At 38.2% G+C, this 19,266-nt stretch overlaps 1 protein-coding gene across 1 annotated transcript in view; it reads left to right on the forward strand.

Moving 5' to 3' along the window:
• Positions 1-3,280: 3,280 nt before the first annotated feature.
• LOC134747672 (dopamine D2-like receptor) overlaps positions 3,281-19,266 on the forward strand; it is a 45,934-nt gene continuing 29,948 nt past the window's right edge. The window contains exon 1 of the mRNA XM_063682281.1: positions 3,281-3,678. Coding sequence (XP_063538351.1) covers positions 3,331-3,678 — 348 coding nt within the window. The 5' untranslated portion in view covers positions 3,281-3,330. The remainder of the gene's footprint in view (positions 3,679-19,266) is intronic.

The raw sequence follows: 19,266 nt of genomic DNA on the forward strand, positions 1-19,266 counted from the left end.
ATGACACCAGGAATAGCAAAGGAAAAATAGTCACGAGTATATGTCGATAAAATGATATCGATATGTAAGATATTGCACTTAACTACTAACCAGTATAATTATAAAGGGGTCACAAACGATTTCGATTTATATGAATGTGACAAGAAAAGTGGTTGATTCGATTGTAAGATTGTGACGTTACCGATTAAATCAGAGGGGCTACCGCGAAAACCGAAATTCGCAAATTGCGGGCATTTTTCTTTGTCACTCAAATTACACCTTCATTGGAGTAAAAGAGAAAGATCCCCGCAATTTGCGAACTTCGATTTTCGCGGTTATAGCCCAGGTGTAGGCGCGAAATTGATAAATTTCGATGTTAGTATGCAAGTTTGAGGGCAAGTTGTTTATTTCAAGAGCTCGGTTGTCGCCATAAATCTAAAATTTGTGTTTTTTTTATACATGTGATAATTTTATACTGTCTTAGTAAAACTCAATGTAAAGGGGCCCACTGACTATCAGTCCGCCGGACGATATCAGCCTGTCAGTTAGAACAAAAAATTGACAGTTTCGAACAACTGACAGGCCGATATCGTCCGGCGGACTGATAGTCAGTGGACCCCTTAACAGTACAACGTACGTCGCCTACAAAATTAGGCGAACTAAAACTGACAGCTGAGACTGATACCAGGGTTAGGGAAAAAAATAGTAATATGTTTATTTCGATACAAAAATGACGATATAACCTTGTACTCTTAAGGATATGTATTAATGTATCTTTCTCGCTTTGTTCATGAAGACAATATGGGTCAAAAAGGTTGACGAATACATTTCCAACTCCACCTACTATCAATCTGATTAAATCACTCCCTTGAGCATTACAGGCGTATTATTCTGATTTTAATAAACGTCAAAACTGAGATCCGATCCATATCGTATCCAGATCTAATTAATGACGTTTATTTAAATTAGAATACCCCTGTCAGTTTATCCAATATCCTTGTCTCTATTACTATGAAATTACACAATTTTCGAAATACCAAGGAACATTTGTAAAATAACAACCCTTGAAGTGGCATGAACCGGCTCCCAGACAATTTACATAATTTAAATTTGGAATTTGATTAAAATAAAATCGGAATTTTTTTAACTCAAAAATTACGTATACCACTTGTAAGGTTAACAAAAATACTTAGTTACATTTGAAATTTGAACTGACCGCGCAACAGTAGCGCCCCTAGCGGTGAATTCTCGCAATATACTCTAATTCAAACTTTTTTGAAAATATCGATATGAACAGCACTGGCCAAACTGTTGTATCATTTGTGCACATTGACTTGTCAATGAGGGCTATCGTTTTTTTGCTCACCAGTTGGCGCCTCTGTTGATGGTGGTCCAAAAGACTATAGAACAGCTGTCAGTCATTGAAGTGACAAATGACATTTGACATTTCGAACTATGGAAAAGACCACCATCTACACTAGCGCCCCTAGCGGCGAATTCATACGCGATAGCCCTCATTTAGTTCGCCTGATTTTGGAGGAAACTTTAATTGTTTCATTGCCCTATTGCAAAGAGGATATAATATTAAGATAGAGCGGTACTGTCATAGTAAATTTTGTAACCACAGTAAATTCACTGCCATCTATCGACATACTTTAAAACTAAAAATGAAGATTTATAAAAATACGATAAAATGTATTTAAATACGGATAAATTATTTTTTTATTTGCATTAATTATTTTTATATGATTTTGACCCATGTTCTATCACTGATATGCGTTAAAATTATAGATAACAAACGAAACCGTCAACGCCCTCTATACGAGAGTAGGCCAAAGGTAGTGGCGCCATCTGATCGAGAATCAAATTTTCGTGATTTTCGAGGCACGTTTTTTCCTTAGACTGCATCCATCTATTACGGGGTTATATCTATCTTTGCCCTATTGTAAGAGCCATTAGAGATAGCATTCATCGGCTCACTTCATTTTTGGGCTACTATACACGTCAATATGGACTCAATCTGACCGATTTTGTCTTAGAAACTCGGTATGGTTTTATCTTGTTTTAATACAACCTTCGAAATATCTTCGAAAATTGTACTTGGAATTCAAAATGCTCTAGTGCAGAAACGTATCATTTCCTGCACTCCTTTTAGAACAACAATAACCCTCTTTCAGAACATGAGAAATGGTTTTTTTTTTGTCTTTCCTCTGTTGCGAAGGATAAAGTTCACCTAACTTAGTCCCGGGAATTTCATTAAGCAACTGTTTTACATAATACCGCTCGGCATCACTAATAAACAAGGATTATTTTTAAAATTACGATCGCCTTTCAAATAAGACGCCGCGCGAAACTTGTGAAATTTATGATAATCTGTTGCGTTTAGTTTCGGGAAAGTTGTGCGGCGTTGTAGGCGTCTACACTCTTTAGTACCTAGCTGTCTTGCCAGTTTTAAATTATTTATGAAACATAGACCAAGCTAAGAGCGTTTTCACATTGTTCGATCCGATATCGGATGTCGGAAGGAAGTAAAATGTAAGATATATGTGTATATATATATAACCAATAGCTGCTGGTTTTCCTCCTTTTTTAACTTCGCTCTTCACTCGTTTATTTAGTTTCCCCTAAGCTTCACCTTTTTCTTTACTTTTTAAATTGTTAGCTTGGTTTCCTTTATACATATATAAATTTTTAACTTCTTTCACAAGAATCTTTCTATCGCTCTGCCATATGTGCGATAGAGACAGATAGCGTTTAGTTTCGTTTCTCTGCCAGCGATTGTCATTTAGGCCCCCCGGCCTAGCCAAGGTGACAATCGCTATCGCTTCGCCATCGAATCGCTTTGTGTCTCTCTATCACTCTTCCATATTAGTGTGACAGTGACAGTTGCGTTTCGTTCGCTTCGGAGCGTTAGCGATTGGCATGTTGTCTACGGGGCCTGGTTATACAACTATTTTTTTTATAATTGCGTAAGCGTAAGCATGTATGGACACGATAAATAATGCAGATACATTTTAGATAATGATTTGGACCACTGGCCCTGGCATAAGGTACCACTTTGTCGTTTGTCATAAGGACTTGATAAGGACGCTCTGACAGGTTATTCGTATTAAAAATACAAGAAAATTTCGATTGAGAACGTCACATAATATTACTCAATTAATATTACTCAATCGAACAAATTTGAATTTTGACGAGGACCGAAGCGTATGTTTTGTTAACTCATGCAAATCGTTGAATTAATTCGTACATATAGATTTAAATAAATCAAAGCTGATCAAACGTTTATATCAACTTTTTTTTACAGATCGACGAGCAGAAATGTACGCGCTGCGAACTGAATAATAAATAATGACTACGCCAAAAATCGAGCGACCGCCGGACGAAAACACAACACTAGTGAATGAAACGGAACCGTTACGAATGGTTCTAGATTTAAACGATACATTCTTTTATCGAACGCTGAACGGAAGTAACTGTACGTTTGAAAATGGAACGTGTAGTGATGTGAGTTATAATTACTGGGCGTTGTCGTTACTAGTGTTTCCGTTATTGACGTTGTTCGGGAATGTTCTAGTGATAATAAGTGTGTCTAGAGAGCGTAGTTTGCAAACTGCCACGAACTATTTTATTGTGAGTCTGGCGGTCGCCGATCTGTTAGTGGCGGTCGTCGTGATGCCGTTTGGAGTTTATTACTTGGTAAGTGTTCATTATATTAATTATTAATTAATTAAAGTATAATGCCCCAATCGCGACATTCTAGCTTATAACCGGAGAGGCATTATTTATTGCAAAAATTACAATACTGGTAAAAAACTTACCTAAAAAATACAGCCAGGGAAACAACATACATCCAAAATTAATGTCATTACCGGGTCTAACGCGAGGGTCCAACCTCATTTTATTATTTTTCATTATTTTGTCGGTTTGTTACCAAAAATCTCAATTGACATTTTGCTGGGACGTCAGTCTTCCGTGACCGCAGCTAGTGCAACCTAGCTGAAACGTCGGAAAAGAGGTTAAATAATGTGCGTGAAATTTTATACATCCAAAATGTTTGTTTTACATTAAAATATTGTGAACAGCGGTAGAACCCCACTATTATCTCTTGAAAAACCTCAAAAATGTATATCGACTTCATACTGAAAACTTATATAACTTTTTTGAATAATTTAAAACGTAATTCCTGTGTTTCGCCGCTGTATGTTGATTACATTACGAATTCGCGGCGTTCGCTAACTACATAGTTGACTAATTTGCATCGCCACTGAACATTTAAACACCTGAACTTGCTTGGCTGATTAAAATATACACTCGAGAGCATTTAAACAGGGATAATTCGTACTGAAATTTGTTTAGCAAGTGACCTATTTTGATTGCTCTGAGGTTTACAGCAAGGTAAAGTGTGTTGTGTAGTATGTACCTACTGATTCAAAACAGGAACTATATACAGCCCTAAAACGAAGACGGTTGATGAGGTTATGTTAGAATAAGAAATTAAGAACCAACTAATCTTCCTGAATTAAGGATTGCATATAGTACTTTTTTTTCTAAAGGGGCCTACTGACTATCAGTCCGCCGGACGATACCGACCTGTCAGTTGTTCGGAACTGTCAAATTTTTGTTCTGACACAGGCCAATATCGTCCGGCGGACTGATAGTCAGTGGGCTCCTTAACTGAGCATACCTAATACAAATCATTCACACGCAGCCCTAAACTACTCTACTAGGACTCATTCGCACGAGCGCTTTTACAACGCGCGTTAAGAAAGCGTTTGAATGACACAAATGGATACATGTGCATTTATTCACACGATGGCGGTGGCGCCTTTTATCAAGCGTTGTTGGATTTTCGACGTTAAGCGTTGGTGGCTAAATCGATTTTAGCGTGCGGACGGATTCAAGCGCTTTTTTAACGCGCGTTTAAAAAGCGCTCGTGAGTATGAGGTCTAATGTGCGGTCGAAAGTTCCTCTGAGAAAAAATCCGGAAATTTCTCATATTTTTGTATAAGTATCGAAACTTTCCATTTTCAAAATTAAAGTTTCCTTTTTTTGTGGATATATAGTAGTTCCATAGTATGTACAACATAAGCGCCATTTCACTGTATGTCCTACAAAATCTTCCACTGAGTTACGGAAAACGTATGGACATTTCCGTAACTCAATGGGAGTTTTCATTAAAAAAATGTTGTCCCAAATTTGGATGTCGTGTTTGTTCTTGGCCCATATCTTGAAACATTATTATACAATTGTAAGGCAGTCTGAAAGAGTTATACATCATAACCTGAAAATACCGTAGAAGTATTGTTTTCATCCATAATTTACATGTTTATTTATCTAGCAGGATTTCCCCCGGTACCATATTTGGGATGAAAATTGGCCTACATCGGAATACATTCAGACACCTAGGAATATACCTAGCCGTTTTTCTGTGTCGCCGGTTGTCCCTGAGGTCTTGAGGTTTTCAAATAAGCTTATTCGGTGCGGTGTATGTTGTTTTCTAAAACCGTTAACTTTTTTTAGTTGTTATTTAGACCTGTATTTTGAATTTAAAGTGTTGTGAGACATACTAACATTAAATAATTACACGGTTTAGACTCACTTGTTAGACATGTTTCGGAGAGCCTAGGTCTCCTTTCTCAAGCACTAATAGTGCGAGCAGCGTTCACGACGGCGGTTCGCACTATTAGTGCTTGAGAAGGCTCTCCGAAACATGTCGCGCGAGTAACTAAAACAAGTGAGTCACGGTTTACAGTGTAATTATTTAACCTGTATTTTGCATAACCGTAACAGTTTTCTAGGCTAAAATGTATCAAATACTAGGGGTATTTAGTACATTTTACTACAATAATAACTAGCCCCCTTATATCGTCGACCGCCCAGGTATTTAGTATAATCATAGTTTGCCAACTTCGTAATTTGTGTTTATACTGTTTGCCCTAAGGACTCCTAACCTTAATGATCATGCGGTTTAAAACATAGACCTATTCTAATTTAACATCTCGTTATGGTTTTAAACTGGTTTCGATACGACATTGGATCGCCCAATATTTATGCTAGAAACAAAATTAGGAAAGAACGAAATGGGCTCGAAAAATAAGGGTTTTAAAGAGTACCTCTGTGCTCTTCTGTTCTTCTTTCTCACTGTTTAAGTCTGTCACTGTCCAGTTATAAGAAATATAGAATGCTTAAGGCAGAAAAGCAAAGGGATCTGACATTTTGACTTTAAATGAATTTAACGCGAAGGATACGATATGTCGGCCATTACACGATAGATCGCCTTGGTGATTGACCAATCAGCGTTAGGGATCTTCAAGGTCGTACCAACGTAAGATCAAAACTGTTACAAGTTGCTAAATCTGAATCGGGCTCCTAGTTAACAGATGCGACCACAAAGCTTAAAGCTACACACTGTGTACACGGCGAGTTTGTGTAACTTAAAAAAGCTCAAAATGTAAACTTGTGAGTTGACTATGGGCTTTTAAAACTAGTTACTTTGAGTTTTCACTTATCACAACGGTTGTGATTCTTCACTCAAATTAAAGCTCTTTAAATTATTACAATAAAGAATTGGATAATAGTAGATTGCAGATTTGTATTGTATAAAGTTCATGCGCAATAAATTTTAAATAAAAAACAGTATATGTCCGTGAAAAATTTAACATTGAATCCAATAGAACAATATTAATTTAACTGTTTATATAGATTTTCCCTCTTACCATGACTGAACAAAATTCTACAAGTTTCCACCATACAATTGAATAATTTAATGAATTTCTCTTTTGACGGAACATTGCGTCTGAATTTTCCCGTCATAGTGATGCGTCACAACAGCTACCAAGCTGTTACCTTAGTCATACCAATGACTAAGCGAATTATGCGGTTTAACTTACGTATTTTAAGCCAAACCCGCAACCGTGGGCGCCTACAACGACAGCGCAAGATCTCCCCCAACGGGTTATCTCATCAGCGCGCGGCGCGGCGTGCAGCAGTACGTGACGCGCGGTCATCGTGAGCGCTACTCACATGCACTGTTAGTGCTTGAAAATGGAGAACTAGGTTCTCCGAAACCTTTTGATATTTAAAAAAAATGGAAAAATTCGCGCTCGCACGGAAGGCCTTTTTACTGAGGCGGAGATGTGGCGACGTGCGGGAATCAACTAATAGCATTGGTTCTCTTCTCCACTCCGCTGGATTACAACCAATGCTATTGCTTGATTTCCGCACCTCAGTGGAAAGGCAGCCTAACAGCCGTATCAGCCATTGCAAAACTGTTTACCGTTTTCTCACGCAATAAATTCCAAATTAAAATTAATTCGACAGTATTAGACAGAAATTTCGGCTTTACTATCAATCAGGTTGGCAAAACCAACACTCAATTTTAATTGCCCGCCCATTACGCTGTACCTGATAAAAATACTTGATGAAATAACAGGGAAAAAATAACAGCTTAATTTTATTCACTATGCTTGGTTCTATGGATTCCTATAACTATGTACGAATAAAACAATTATAGTTGGTCAAACCAAATTGTCAGTAAATAAGACCAAAAAAACTATACTCATCATTTTTTATTGGGTGCTGGTACTAGTGTAAGACAAAGATTGTATGAATATGATTCTCTCTGATGTCTATGTTTGAAATAAGACAGTCCTTTGACAAACTATAAGTATTATTTCCAGTTGTCCTCTAACGCAACTGTAGGCCTAGCACAGGAGGGGCGCGACAGTATCTCGCCAAGACTACCCGTCTTTTTCTAACTGTGTTAATCAGACAGGACCGGGTTAGTCTATCTCGCGGGCGAGATACTGTTGTCGCACCAATCATGTGCTAGCCCGGCTGGTCTCAGTTTTAACTATAGAGATGCAACGAATAGTGGCTTGGCCGAATAGCCGAATATTCGGCTAGAAGTTTTACCTAAAATGAAGTAAATTCGAAGGCGCGCGTGCAAGTTGCAAGTGTTGCAACTTGTTTCTCGCTGTAGAAAGTGTGTGTGTCTTTGATAGAAATTGCGCTTATTCTGCACGCAGTGCGTATTGAATTGCGGTCATTGCGGTGCGTTAGTTTTCGTCGTGTGTGTAAAAAATATGTTTGTAGCGAGTTTTATCATTTTGACTTTTAAAACTGTTTGTGTTTAGTGTTTTTTTACTATAGTAGGAATATAAAGACATGGCAACCAAAAGAGTTACTTTTTTACCCCTCGTTTACCGTTATCTCCGTGTTAACGTACTATTCGGTATTCGGCCGAATAGTTAAATTGTGGCCGAATAGGCCGGATACCGAATAGTGGCCGAATATTCGTTGCATCTCTAGTTTTAACTATTATGTTAGGTGCTTAGTTCTGGTCAAAATAAGTCAACTCCTGTGGGACTTTTCGGTTAAACTAGTTTCTCGTTAAATATTTATTTATATACAAAATAGTTAGTGATATACCTATACCCGAACGCCGTTACAAGAGTTAGACCAAGATAAGTCTGCAACGATTTTAATTAAGTGTTATTTATATATGTCATAATTTCATAGAAGTTTGTAGCAAATTTTTTAACAGACGTAAATGTTCAGAATAGGGCGTATTACTGCAATGTTCTGCCACCAGAGTGCACTAGCCCCTATAGTAAACCATAGAGTAACTTATACATACTGTGCCTTTAACAGTTTTTGACGAGTTTTCGGAGATAATATCAAGGCGGTTTGTTTACAAAGGACCTACCGAAAAACGCGAATCCGAAATTTAACTATCTACCTCTTTATCGCTCGAATATGCAAGTGACAGAGGCGTTATATAACGAAATTTTGATTTTCTTGTTTCGCGATAAACCCTCAGATTGTGGTAGTGGCGCCCCCTCTCATCTTCCATCACAAATAATGTGCGCCGAGCCATAAATTTTGTTCCCTTGATTACCTACCGTTTTTTCTGGTTTTATACCCCCTCTTAATTCAAGTATGCTGCTGAGATTACCTATCACTGCGAACTGCGAAGCCATAAGCCATGCGAGGAAAGAAATCCCTATTATCTTGCTTTTTACTGTAATTATTAAGTAAGAATTATACTAGAGCGGTACTGTCATAGTTAATTTAGTAACCCCACTAAATTCACTGCCATCTGTCGACACACTTTCAAACTAAAAATGAAGATTTATAAAAATACGATAAAATAAAACGAAACCGTCAACGCCATCTATACGACAGTAGGCCAAAACTAGTAGCGCCCTCTTAACGAGAATCAAATTTTCTTGTTTTCGAGGCACGTTTTTTCCTTAGACTGTATCCATCTATTACGGAGTTATATCTATCTTTGGTAAGAATTATAATAATTATAACAGATCGGGCTCGTCTCATTGCCACCGCGGAATGGGAGTCGGGTCTGTGGTTGCAGGCACTCCCCTCCACAACCATAGGCACTTTGCTGGACAATACCACCTTCCGTCTAGCCATATCTTTAAGAATAGGGGCACCAACCAATGTACCTCACCGTTGCCAATGTGGAGTCACGGTGGATGGTCTCGGTCACCATGGAGTCGAAGTGCTGGGAGAATCCCTCGGCATGCCAGCATCAACGATGTCATCCGAAGGGCCCTTGTTAGTGCCAAGGTGCCGGCAGTCCTCGAGCCCAATGGTCTGACCAGGGACGACGGCAAGAGGCCCGACGGAATGACTTTGGTGCCTTGGAGTATGGGTCGGCCCCTTGTCTGGGATGCTACTTGTGTAGACACCCTGGCGCCGTCCCACATTCCGGGCACCAAAGTTGATGCTGGTGCGGCTGCATCTTCAGCCGAAAACCTCAAACGTCGCAAGTATGCTGCCCTTGGCAGTAGCTACTTGTTTGCGGCGTTTGGGGTTGAAACCCTGGGGCCGTGGGGGCCAAGTGCGCGCCGACTCCACAAGGAGATATCGGCGCGTCTTATTGAGGCTTCCGGTGACCAGAGGGCTGGTCACTATTTCGCGCAGCGCATCAGCATAGCTATACAGCGCGGAAATGCGGCCAGCCTTTTGGGCACCCTACCACACGACCGAGACCTAGGTCAGATTTTTTATTTGTAAGTTTTTTAGTTTAGGTCATTATGTTTTTAGCTCACTTTATTGTTTTAATAGAAAATAAACTTCATGTTTCCTATTTATAATAATGTCGGAAATTGCCTCTCGGAATATATTGATGCATTTTCCTTAATGTAACATATTTGTACTTTATTATGTAGTAATTTCTTGGGTTCCTTAGATTAATTAGCTTTCTTTCTCTTTATGATTGTGCCTATTTGTTTGTTACAACATATTTGTACGAATGTAGTTACTGGGAGTTTTCAGAAAACAGTGTAAGTACCCAATTAGCGTGAGTCGTTAAGGAAAGTTAATCGTTGTTTGTTTTGTGACGACAATTAAGCATGAAATCTTCATTTGCGTCAACTTTGCCTTTTTAGGGTTCCGTACCCAAAGGATAAAAACGAGACCCTATCAATTACTAAGACCACTGTCTGTCTGTCCGTCTGTCTGTCACCAGGCTGTATCTCATGAACCGTGATAGCTAGACAGTTGAAATTTTCACAGATGATGTATTTCTGTTGCCGCTATAACAACAAATACTAAAAAGGACGGAACCCTCAGTGGGCGAGTCCGACTCGCACTTGTCCGTTTTTTTTTACATTATTATAGCGCTTGTAATTTATGAAATGAACACCAAAACCAAGTTTTTATTGAAATGTAATGCTTAATTATCGTCACAAAACTAACAGTGATAGTCTTAACAAGTCACGCTAATTGGGCACACTATTTTTTGAAAATCCCCTCTCGTTTCGGAGGCCAAAAGGCCCTCTTCGGGTCGCTGAGCCATATTAGCTAGTTAGTAAAATTGAAGAAATTGTAAATGTGTGCGGCGTGTGGCATTTCGTGCATGCTTTAATAAAACACCCGAGTCACACACCAATTTTTTCATGAAGTATTTAATTACCTACCTAGTATTTTGCCCCGTAAGTATTTCCATTGCGCCCAGCACTATAAAATGAGACACGTCAACATGACAGGCTCATTTCGTTAAAAGCGGCTGTTTAAACACGAGACCAAGAGCGGCATTCGAAATTTTCTAATCTGATCTTGATATAATATTTTCACTGTATAAGGCGTCTTAGCTAACTCTGCACCAACTTTGACACAACAAAGTGTGAAAATTCCACTATACGTTCATATTTGACCCTGACACTGCAAAATCTAGGCACGGCCAACACGGCGTCGTAAGATAAGAGAAGCGTATCGTATCGTAAATACGCGCGACGAACCAGAGCGCTACGAGTACACACATGGTCCAACAAGTACGCACACTAAGCGTAATCTCATACGATTCGCTGCAACAACGCTTCATTCTATTACGATACGCTTACGTTAAAGATAAAGATAAAAGACATTTATTCGTGACGATCACAACACAAGTACGAACATGTACAGACAACAGCAGCAAGAAAAGAAGAGATCATCAAGTGTGCATCACGAAATGGACCCAACTCAGCATAATGCTAGCTATAAAGCCAGCGCTGGTCTTCCGTAGGGCCCCTTCGGTGATGCCACGACAGATAACACACAAAGATACATATTAAAACATTACAAAGCTACACCCAAAGAATACCTAATTATATACAAACATATTAACCAAATCAAAAAGATATACATGAAGAGCACAAACAAAAATAAATAAAAAAACAAGTATACAAGAAAAAAAAAAGAAAAACATTCAAGAAACAAACAAACAAATCCATAGACAATTAATAATTATGAATGCGACCATACCATCTGTCAAAAACCAGCTTGCAGCTGCTAGCGCCAGCGGCTACTGGCAAAACTAAAACTGCCTGCATCTGCAAGCACGGTATAACGTGGGTATAACCTCAACTAAATGGTATTTTCGCAACATAAGACGTAATCCTAACATACACTTAAAATTACACACTTAACGTTACGACGCCATGTGCTGAGGGCCTTAATGGTGGGACTTTATTTTGACGCGAGTCAGATTTGTTGGGAGTAATATCAAATCAGGATCAGATTTTTAATTTCCTAATGGAACCTTACCATTTGTGGCGCTAGTTAATTTGGTACAAACATGACTGAAATATTTGTAGGTTACTTGACATTGTCGTTTGTGGGGCTTAGCGGGACACACCTAAAAGGCCTAAATTTTGGATAGGTACATTATGTACTACTTAGGTTAGGAAGAAGCCTAAAATTACAATGTGCTTGCGTTTTCGTCATTATGGGACTTGTAAACTTTAAAACATTAAGTACATTGTAGGTACACACTTAAAAAGTTGTACACGGCAGGTACTAAGTGAAATGAGCAAACTTAGGATGTGTAAAGTTGCTTAAGGAAAGAAGTGGTTTTTAGCAATGCGTCATAAAACTCATAAACTAATTTTAGGAACAACACAGGCAACACTTTAGTCTTGGGAGTTGCTAAAAGTTAGTACAGTAAAATAGTGGTTAATAATTTTTTTCAATTGTACAGTAAAACCTCGATTATACATGAACCTTTAATTAACCGAACGCTCCAGCTGAGCTTCAATTTAAAATGTTTTAAAAAATATATAAGAAAGCAAGCTTTTTTTCAGGTAATATCATTATCATCATTTTAGCCTTCAGTCGCCCACTGCTGAGCATAGGCCTCTCTTCGTGTACGCCACTTATCGCGGTTCTTGGCTAGTCTCATCAAAGAGTGCCCCGCGATTTTTCGAACGTCATCCACCCAACGACCCAACGGACGCCAGGCGCTTCTTTCATCCGAAAGCGGCCACCAATCCGTCAACATTTTGGTCCACCTGGCAACATGTCCGCCCAACTCCATTTAAGCTTGGTAATGACGTCTCCCACATAATATACTTTACTTTGCAATAATATGTGCCATTCTCAATCAAAAGGGTACTTATTGTCGGTTGTCAATAAGGCTTTATTTCCATATAGCTTCAGTTCGAGATCCACCTTATTGACAAGCGACAATGTGGTACCATTTGGTTGAAAATGGCACATATACTTTACTGTTTTTATATAAATATGTGTTGTTTTTGTTTGATCTCGTCCCAAAAAGTCGCATTTCGATTATCAGGACTTTTGTTTATCCGAACAACTCGCCGGTCCCAGGGAAGGACAGGATACTTTTTATCCCAGAACTTACCCTCAAGGGGGATTTATTTATTTATTTTATTTTATTTATTTAAGGATCACCAACGGATAATACATCTACACTAGTACATTAGCACAAGGATAATTAACATTGACTGATGTTTAGCCACTTATAGGTGACCACAGCTCACACATGTATATTTCAAAGAGAGTATATAAACAACTAATATAACTTATTGAATAAATTAACTTAAATATTAGATTTACTTAAGGTAGAGAAGATAAGCATGCAGACATGCAGACATAGACTTATAGTAACAATAAAAGAACATGGGATTAAATGTAGTGACAATTCCTCTAATGTGGCTTTAGGTGCGAGACAATAGAGTTTCTGTATTTAGTTTCAGAATCATTAAATATATCTATACTCCCGGAGTCAGGGATTGAGTTGTATAGCCGTACCATTCTAGAGATTGGCGAATTGGTGCCTAGCCTTGTCCTCCTAAAGCGCTCTTTAAACAATTTGTAGGTTCCTTTTCTAGGTAATCTACTAGGTATGGTAAAGTTTACAGATTTTAGCAACTCAGGACAACATATACCTCTGCAGTTAACTAGCTTATAAAGGAACATCAAGTCGTGAACTTTTCTTCTGTTACTGAGGGATGAGAGTTTGAAAAATTTTAAACGGTCTTGATAGGATCTCAAACACCGGGCTTTTCCGGATGTATAACTCAATATAGCCAAGAAGCGCCTTTGCACTCTCTCAATCCGGTTCTTGTGGACTTCGTAACAAGGTGACCAAACCTGAGGACAGTATTCCAGGTTGCTTCTGACGAGAGTCTTAAATAATAGAAGCTTTGTACGGGCTTGTTTAAAATCCTTGGTGTTCCTTGTCACAAAGCCCACCATTGCAGAAGCTTTTTTAGTGATGTAATCAAAATGCGCATTGAAATTTAGTTGATCATCTATCATTATGCCTAAGTCACGCACAACTGTGACTTTTTGTAAGATTAGTCCATTTATATTGAACTCTGTTGGTACTGGGATTTTGTTTCGCGTAAACGTCATGTGGTAGCATTTTCCAGCGTTTAGTGCCATTTTATTATTTTTGCACCACTCGGTTATTCTGTTAACATCGTCCTGCAACATTGCACGGTCTACGTCATTGTTAATAGGTCTTATAATCTTTAAATCATCAGCAAAGAGGTAGGCTTCAGAATTCATGCAACAGTTGACTATGTCATTAATAAAAATTAAAAAGAGCAGGGGGCCTAAATGTGATCCCTGAGGTACGCCTGATGTGGCAGAAAATGGCTTTGACAGCTCCCCATTAACCGCAACAGACAGTTCACGGTTCATCAGGTACGATCTGAACCAACTCAACAATGGCTCACCAATGCCGCATCTTAAAAGTTTATCCAGTAATAGCATATGGTTTACCTTATCGAATGCTTTACTGAAGTCAGTATATATTGCATCGACTTGGGTCCTATTATCCATGTGATTACTCAAAGTATCGACAAAGGAAACCATGTTTGAGCCAGTTGATCTTGACTTAACAAACCCGTGTTGTTTGTCTGATAGCTGCTGCTTGAAATGACTATAAATAACAGGATAAATCAGGGATTCGAAAAGTTTTGGGATTGTAGACAAAATAGCAATCGGCCGGTAGTTACTTATGTCCGACTTTGAACCGCCCTTATGGATTGGGACTATTTTTGTCTCTTTCCACAAAGATGGAAATGTTCCGGACTGAAGGGATCTATTAAAGATGTACGTCAATGGAAATGAAAGCTGCTTGGCACAGTTAGACAACAGAATTGCTGGCAAACCATCCGGACCACAACCCTTTCCTAAATCTAAGGATTTGATTTTTTTCAAGGTAACACTTTCGTCTATAACGATTTCACTAAGAGAAGTGGGAAAAACGGAAGAAACGCTCACCGATTGACCAGATACAACAGGTTCACTATTGGTGTCATAGAGTGATGAGAAATTTCTCGCGAACAATTCACAAACCCCTTCACAACTTTGAGCAACACTATCTCCCAGATGCATAGCTGCAGGCATTGTAGACTTATTTTTACGCTTTTGCTTAATAAATGTCCAAAAGTGCTTTGAATTGAGTAGTATATTATCTTCCAAATGTTGACAATATGTATTATAGCAAATACGGGCCTGAAGTTCACATCGCTGCTTAAGTAGGTCTAGGCTAATTTGATCAAGGGGATTATGGTATTTTTTTACTTTCTGTCTTAACCTGAACCTTTCTTTCTGCATTCTGATTAGATTTCGCGAATACCATACCGGATATTTCTTCCCTTTTGGTTTTTTAAGTGGAACAAATTTGTTGATGGCAAAGTCTAGTTCATGTTTTAACTTGCTTACCATATCATCTACACCAACACAAGATCCCAGTAACGTTGGCCAGTCTATGTCACCAAGATAATTTGATAGTTCTCCGTAATCTGGTTTGTAAAAATTAGGTCTTGGTTTTATACTAGATGCGAGAGTTGGTTCTAAGTGAATTTCAATGCTGAATTCAATTGGGGGATGGTGGGGATCTATAAGGCTTAAGGCATTACAACTCTTATTCAGATAAACTTTTTCCGTGCAGAAAACGAGATCCAGGATCTTAGAGTTACAGTTACTTTCAGAATTATACTGCCCCAAGTCATTCAGTGCGGCAAACTCCATCACAAGATGCCCCGGAGAACAAGAACTATGCAATTCTGGGGATAATGATATTTGATTGTCGGTTGCGGTCCAGGCAATCGAAGGCATGTTAAAATCTCCCACAATTAAAGAATTTGTATGATTGGCCAGATTAATAGACGCCTTATCCACAAACCTTTCCAAATCATCTGCTTTCACAGGTGGAGGAAGGTAAACACAACAAACACATAGCTTGACTAGGGCATTATTGTTTTTGTATTCGATTACAACCCATAAGTCTTCCGACTCCGATTCATACTCATAAATCCTGTACGATACGAATTTCTTTTTCACTGCTATCATTACCCCTCCACCGGTTTTTTTGGAGGAAGGCAGTTCAAGATTGCGGGCTCGCCTATAAACAAAATATCGGTCATCAAAAATTTCAGAGTCATAGACATTGCTTGCAACCATGTTTCGGAGATACATATTATGTCGTAGTTATTAACCGAAACATTACACAGAAAATCAACAGTTTTAGTATTTAAACCCCTAACGTTTTGATAATAACAATCCAATTTATACACAGTATTCATAACAGACGATAGTCTTACACTTGGAACAAAAGTGGAGATAATAATTATAATAAACTATTATTAAAGTCTTTTTATGGAATCTAAACTTTTCAATACAATGGCTTGAGCCTTATCGTCCTTACGAACTAAGATTCTTCCGCTCCGGATCCACACATATTTGTACTGCTTGTCCTTTGCCGCGAGCCTAGCTTCCTTATGCAGTTTCTTGTTGTAGGCGGTGAGATGGAAATTGTATGGGGAATCAATAATCGCGGAACCGATTTAGATAAAACTTGGTATGGATGGGGATAGTTTGAGCTGTGGGAAAGGATATAGAATAATTTATATCCCCGAAATCATCCCTGAAGGGTGTAAAAATGGGGTAGAAATTTATAGTGGACCAATTTGGGGGTGAAGAAAAGGATTCAAAAGCAGATTTGTTTAAAAATTAAGGTACCCAAATTACTAATTACACGCAGACGAAGTCGCGGGCAAAAGCTAGTGCTTTATAAGACAACTTCTCTTTGCATTTCGTCAGCACCAATTAGTTGCTGACGCTAATTTGATGCTCACAGCCAAGCTCGTATCAAAACCAGATGAAATCCTTATCAAATTGTTAAAACGTAATCTTTACACAAACTTCACACATCAGTCAACTTTTAAAGGGCTGGAAACCTTAAACATTTAACTTTGCTCACTTATGTTTAACATGAGACAGGCTCTAATGGGTCTTAAATGTTAAGTATTCGACATTAAGTTTCAGAACGTTGCTTACAAAAGTTTATATTATTATGCATTATTAGGCTTGGAGGATATAACCAAACGGAGTAGCCATTAACAGACGTTCCCCTCTGTCAAAACTCTATGACCGATGGTCATACACATTGTATAGACTGACGTTTATCTGACATGGCTATTTTTACGTTACGTAAAGGGTTCCGTACCATTACGAAAAAAACGCCAAAAAAAATCACGTTTTTGTATGGGATGTTGTACTCAAACATTTATTTTATTTTGTTTTTAGTACTTGTTACAGAAATACATCATCTGTGAAAATTTCAACTGTCTAGCTATCACAGTTCATGAGATACAGCCTTGTGACAGACAGACGGACAGACAGACAACCAGAGTGGAGTCTTAGTGATAGGGTCCCGTTTTTACAATTTGGGTATCAGGAACATTCGCGGTGAACCACTTCAGAACAATTTTACCCCGATCCTTACGAGCGAGCTAAACATCGCCTCCCACAGAGTAAAATATTGAATGATCTGCCAGAAGTTGTTTGTGCTAAATATTTAAATGGTAAACATATAAAAAATGTCGTTAAAATGCACTTATTAAAAACTAACGACACAAGCTATGTATACTAAGAATCATATTTATGATAAGATATAGGATATAATATTGTTTTTCTTTATGTTATTCTCGAACTCCCCATCGGCACACAAACCTCCATAAGGTTTTGCCTACGATGGGTCTTGTAATGATCTAAAAAAACTGTAATTTGCTTCCTTATTCAATAAATTAAAAAAAAAAAAAAAAAAAAAACCAATTACGATGCATTTAAAATTATTTACCTTAATAATGAAAAGAGTAAACACATGTAATGAGACAAACAATAGGTAGTAAGGACAGTTTATTAGTTGTTGTTGTTTAAGCTAAGCTTCGCCTCCCCATAAAGATAACCAATTAGGATGCATTTTGGATTCCCTTAGTTTGCAAAAGCCGGCCGTCACAAAGACAGTGGATGGCAATAAACTCTACCTGAGTTAACCTTTTTTTGTCAACACCCACATTTTTAAGTTCCATGCTATTAGTCATCACTTTTATGATATCGCCTGTCCGTCTCCAAGACGTTTTAATCAAGTTTACCAAGAGAACTTACTTTTTCTCTAACACCTATATCTACATGTGCAATTAACCAATTAACATTATTTTTCGGAGCCTAGGGCTGGCAGCTTCCTCGCACAGCGCATTAGTATTGCAATTCAGCGGGGTAATGCTGCCAGCATCTACGGCACCTTACCGAGGGGTGAATTTTTATTTTAGTTAAGGTTTAGGATAGGTAGTATATTTTAGTTACGTTTAGTTTATAAGTTTTGTTACTATATTTTTATTTAATTTGTTCCTATTAACATGTGTAAATGCCTCCGAGGCGTATAGTTTTGCTGTCATTTTCACTTAGTATGGTCGGATGATCGTTAGTCGACTTATAAGTTAAATGCTCTTTCCAGTGGGTATGTGACTTGACTTACAAACTAACTTCAACTACTTAGCGCTTCACGCTTACTTGCCCTTTGCACACAAACTTGTCCAACTTGCCATGCAAGTAGCTTTAAACACAGACGCTGCATTTCAATTTTCTTGCTGCAATGTTAAAGTAAAATATGCTGTATAACAATGTATTATGACATAAAATTTAATGGCAGATAGTGAGATATACGATGTTTTTGTTTTGCAGCTTAGTCTGGTTATTAGTTTTTCCGTCTTTCGTATTCAAATGTCTACGCAGTTTCAGATTTAATAAATGTCAAACCAGGCAACGTTACGTGTCACTGACTGCTATCAAAATTAAATCCTTGTGCCTATAAACTGGGATGGTGATACGTAATGAATTTTATAACATAATTAACAATCTGGCCGGGCGACATATTCGTTCACTCCAAAAAGCCCTTTAATAAAGAATAAAAAAAAAACAATCTGGCCATATATGTCGAATAACGGATAACCGGCGGAACTAAACGTGTCACAGAATGGTCACTAGGCACACCGAGAAAACAAAAAAGAACAAATAAAAGATGGAGAGATGAGCTAGGGAACTTCGACAGATAATGGGAAAAACTGGGGGAGGCCTTTTTCGCACACGCGACATGCAATTAAATTAAATCGCTCGCAGACGTATCTGCATGTTACAAAATGGATAAGTATATAAAATTTGTTATTTAATACAATTGTAAAA

The sequence above is a fragment of the Cydia strobilella genome, chromosome 15 (genome assembly GCF_947568885.1).
Source record: "Cydia strobilella chromosome 15, ilCydStro3.1, whole genome shotgun sequence".
NCBI lineage: Eukaryota > Metazoa > Arthropoda > Insecta > Lepidoptera > Tortricidae > Cydia > Cydia strobilella.